Source organism: Chaetura pelagica, unplaced genomic scaffold, assembly GCF_000747805.2.
Source record: "Chaetura pelagica isolate M959 unplaced genomic scaffold, ChaPel_1.0 scaffold481, whole genome shotgun sequence".
NCBI classification, from domain to species: domain Eukaryota; kingdom Metazoa; phylum Chordata; class Aves; order Apodiformes; family Apodidae; genus Chaetura; species Chaetura pelagica.
Window position 1 is genome coordinate 60,205 of NW_009952255.1, and position 4,614 is coordinate 64,818.

General features: G+C 42.8%; 1 protein-coding gene across 1 annotated transcript; it reads right to left on the bottom strand.

The window, feature by feature from the left end:
• Nucleotides 1-705: 705 nt before the first annotated feature.
• On the bottom strand, nucleotides 706-1,707 carry XCR1 (chemokine (C motif) receptor 1). The gene has a single exon (XM_010007403.1). The coding sequence runs from the start codon at nucleotides 1,705-1,707 to the stop codon at nucleotides 706-708; it is 1,002 nt and encodes a 333-aa protein (XP_010005705.1).
• Nucleotides 1,708-4,614: the final 2,907 nt, after the last annotated feature.

Genomic DNA, 4,614 nt, shown 5'->3' on the forward strand with positions numbered 1-4,614 from the left:
GGCCAGGCAGCTGGTTAGACCAGATGCTCACACACCTCCAAGTTATGGCTGTATCTGGTATTTAGACAGACATGAAGCACATCAAAAACCAACAGTTGGCTGGCTTTGATGGTCAGGTTTTAAGCAGAGTTATGCATCTCTGTGAAGCAGTTTTTAAACAGTTGTGAAGCAGCAAGCATCCAAGTATATAGGCTAAAGCCTACTGCTCTGGCTTCCTGAAAGAAAAAGAAAAAAAAAAGGAAAAGAAAAAGAAAAATAAAAATAAAAGGGCCAAACATTAATTATACAAATAAAGCACTGATAAACACTATAAAGCATTAAAATCTTCAGACATACATGTATGTCCATTGTGATACACAATCAAAGTATTGTTAGTCAGGCAAGAAAGCAAAATGCAGCACCATTTATTTCCTTTTAAAAAGAAACTATATATGAGACAAAATCCATCTCACTGTGCAAAAAAAAATAAATCATAAAGAAAAGACTCACAGGCCAATAAAGTAATTTCTTTGCATTTTCAGCTCTCCCTCCCACTGCAAATACCTTTTTAAATTACTTTCCATACCCAGCATGTTAGCAAAGAGTAAATATACACAAATTTACACAAATCTGTCTTTCTCAGGGAAGGCCCTCTAAGAATTAGAGATTATCCATCGTTTTAAAAATCTGAAAGTTCATCCCGGATTACTGGTAGTAAGTCTCACTTCAGTAGATGGACGCACCTTCATAGTGGAATTTGTCTGGAGGGGAGATTCTGGGGCTGGAGACTTGACTGTTCCCACAGGGTAAATACTGACTACATAAACGTAACAAATGGCTCTTGAACTTGACTCCAACGAAAACATAGAGCACAGGGTTGAGGCAGCAGTGGGAATAAGCAATTTTCCGGCTGATGTGAAAGGCAAGCATGGAGTCTTTTTCATACTGACAGGTAGGTGGTGGAAAAGTAATCAGAAAGCTGAGAATGTTGTAAGGTGCCCAGCAAAGGAAAAACGCCACCACAATGATAAGGATGAGTTTCACAGTCCTGTGCTTTCTGCGAGATTTTGTTCTGAGCAGGATTATCAGTATCTTGATGTAACAGAACACAATAACCCCAAAGGAAACCAAGAAGAGTACATTTCTCTGATAAATGTCCACCTTTTTCCATTTCCAGTCGGCATAATCACAGGTCTTGCCCCCTTCCAAGTTGTCTTGCACTGTGGTGTGAATCACCTCAGGAACCACCATCAATATGCTACCAGCCCAAACAGCCAAGCTGACCAGGAAGCCACAGCACTGTGTCTGGGACCTCAGGGTGGAGAGGGGGTTCACGACGAACAGGTACCGCAGCATCGTCATCAGTGTCAGGAAGAAGACGCCGCTGTAGTAGCCAACGGAGAAAACAGCATTCACTGCTTTGCAAAGGAACTCACCAAAAATCCACCCCAAGGACTGGTCCACGGCCCAGAAGGGCAGCATGCAGGAGAAGACTAAATCAGAGACACAGAGATTCATGATGAAGATGTTCGTTAAAGATGTGAGGATTTCATACTTGAATAGGATCCATAGGACTAGAGTGTTGCCTACCAGGCTGAATAAAAATGCCAGTGTGTAGATGACAGTAGTGAGGTGGGTGTAAAATACAAAGTAGCCACCCATTTCGCAGACATTGCTGTAAATTATTGAGTAATTATAATCTGAATCGGGATAATTTTCTTCATCCATTTGCCTGTGCAAACTGTGTGCTATTTTCCAGCAGCTGCTTCAAAGAACTGCAACAATCAAACAAAAATTTGGGTGAAAATCAACCCAATAACTAAACTTCTGCTGCGGAGCCTTCTGTTTTAAAGAACAAAAAGAAGCAGTGAAACTACTTTGTTTGTCCTGGTTTTGGGAGAGAAAGGTGTCATTTCCTCTTATGAAAAGAGCATGAACAGATAGATCCTAAAGATTTACCCTAAAAGTAACGTCAAGATCCTAAATACTTAAGAAGTCAGAAACTAAGAAGTTTCTAAATCAATGTCACAGAATCATAGAATGCATTGGGTTGGAAGGGACCTTTAAATGTCATCTAGTCCAACCCCCCTGCAGTGAGCAGGGACCTCTTTAAATAGATCAGGTTGCTCAGAGCCCCATCAAGCCTGACCCTGAATGTCTCCAGGGATGGGGCCTCCACCACCTCTCTGGGCAACCTGTTCCAGTGTTTCTCCGTGCTCCTAGTAAAGAACTTCTTCCTAATGTCTAATCTAAATCTGTCCTGCTCTAGTTTAAGACCATGGGCAGTGACAATCGCTAATTATTAAGCTTCTACTATGTGAAGTTTGAGGGTGCATTGTTTTTCAATGTAAGTATCCCAGGTGCCAAGACTTTCCAATCTACTACTATTTTTACAGTTTTCTGGAATTGTATAAAATCCCTAAACACTTCACTATATATATGAGCCTTTGTCACTGATGTTCAGCACTGCAGAAACTTTAAAAGCTGAGCAGTACCAGTATCAATAAGTGTAAGCACTAAGAGGGGGGAAAGTGGTGTTTCTTACAGATTTTTGTCTTGGCGTTGGTTGATATCTAAAAATCTCCCAGCTGTGAGGGAGGCACCTGCACTTTGGGCGCTCAGTGCATCTGTGTCCTGCTGATTCTCAGGGATGTGACAGGAATGGAGCTCACACCACACCCCTTTCTGGGGACTGCTGCCCTCTGCCTGTCTGCAGGTAGGAATTTAATCCCGACTGGATGGTTGAAATTAGCCAGTGTCCAAAATTACTGGGAGTTGGAAGATGACACACAATCAGGTGAACATACAAGGGTAGCATAGTCACAGCAGCCTCATGTCTTTATGAAATTAAGATCAAAGTAGGCATAGAAAAATCAGTAATGGCTCCAACCAACGGTTCAGTCTAAATTAACATAATCCCTGATGAAGGTTTACCTGCAGCACTGTGTTTAGATCCTGATTTTACTGGTGCCAGTGAGAGACCTGTCACTTATCTCTTTGGAAATACAGTCATGAGAAGGAAAGTCCATGACTCAGGCCAAATTTGTTCTGGTGGCGTTTTTCTTTTTGGATTAGTGAAAGTAGAATCTTCCTGTTAGAGCAAGGAAAAGACATGCTGCCTTTGGAGGACAGGAGGGTTATATCTGCACCAGGAAAGCATGCCAGGGAGCACTGCTGGCTGCCAGCATTTAGTGATGTCTTCAGGGGCAGGTGGCTCTGGTCAGCCAGAGCTCAGCACAGGCTGCTCAGGCCAGGGACCACCCATCCACTGGGATGTGGTCACTCAATTTTGGAGGCAAGGAATATGTGGGATTCAGTACTGTGACAGCAAGTGGCCCTGGCACATATATCACCAGAGTTATAGTTCTGTCAAGTGTGGCTGTGGCCCACAGTCTGTACCATGCTGCCATCTTCAGGCATGCAGGACAAGTGCCTTCCGAGGCTGTCATCCTCTCTGGATTTGTTTGACAATACAGATGACACTTGAGTAACACAAGGGTTGGACTGAGGTCTTAACCATCGACATGTCCTGTTCCAGCTGCAGGTGTTGCACGGCCGTTGTTCACACTGGCTGCCTTGCTTGGAACCTCTTCCCTGTGCTCCCAGTGCAAGTGAGACCTTGATGGAGGACCTCTCTCGTCATCCTCATGGTAAACATAGCTTTGACCTCCTACACTTCTATTCTTTGCTGAGCTATAGGAGTCTGCATGCTGTGCCGTGTCACCTGGTGCAGTCTCCATGTAATTACAGATGAAGGTTCCAGCCTACAAGGCATCTGACCTCCTGGATGGCTGGATCAGGACTAAGCATGTGCTTTGATATTATGTTTGTACCAGCTGGGAAGCCCTCCATCAGATCAGTTATAGTAAGGAGCACCTTGCAGGAACCTGATCTGTGATCTTTTCCTTCTTGCTTCACATTCTTTACAAAACTCCTGGGGTCAAACCCTGCATTTTTGCTCAGTTGTATTTTATCTCCCCCCATTCTAGTCTATAAATGAGAAATGCTGTGCATGGATTTTCAGTTAAGACATGTGAAAAGGAGGGGAAAAACTTGTTATGATTAAATCAACAGGCTAAGAACGTTAACATGACACATGAAGTACAAATCATGCAACTTTTTTCCGTATATATATAATGGTACAAGTGAGAGCAGAAGTTAGCTGAAAGATGGAAATTGCCTTAGTTTCTGTTGTCTGGACAAATAGGAACAGAGGAAAAACATATCCTACAGTTTAAAGTCATCCCTGTCTGTGTGAGGAGCACTCAGCAAGGCATTCAACATTTATTACACTATTGGCCAGACACAACTTATTTCCCAGAAGCTGTTGTTTTCTATCAGTGCTGATCTTTGCCTTGGAATATGATGGAAAAAAGGATTTTAATACAGAAATGTGGAAGTGCTGTTATTAGCAGCCTCTAATTAAATTTTGTTTTTCTTGGAAAATTCAGTTAGAATTCCTCTTGACAGCTGGAGATACATCTTGTTAATAAGTTTATTATTTATTTATTTATTTATTTCCACACTGAGCATTTGACAGAGTGTCTGGCAGGAGCTGTGCCTGCTCCCTTTGCAGTCAGAGGAAGGAGAGGCCCTGGCAGGACCCACATTGTTCCTCACTGGGGGTTACACCAG

Coding starts and splice junctions, on each gene's coding strand:
- XCR1 (XM_010007403.1), bottom strand. CDS start 1,707: ATGGATGAAGAAAATTATCCCGATTCAGATTATAATTACTCAATAATT.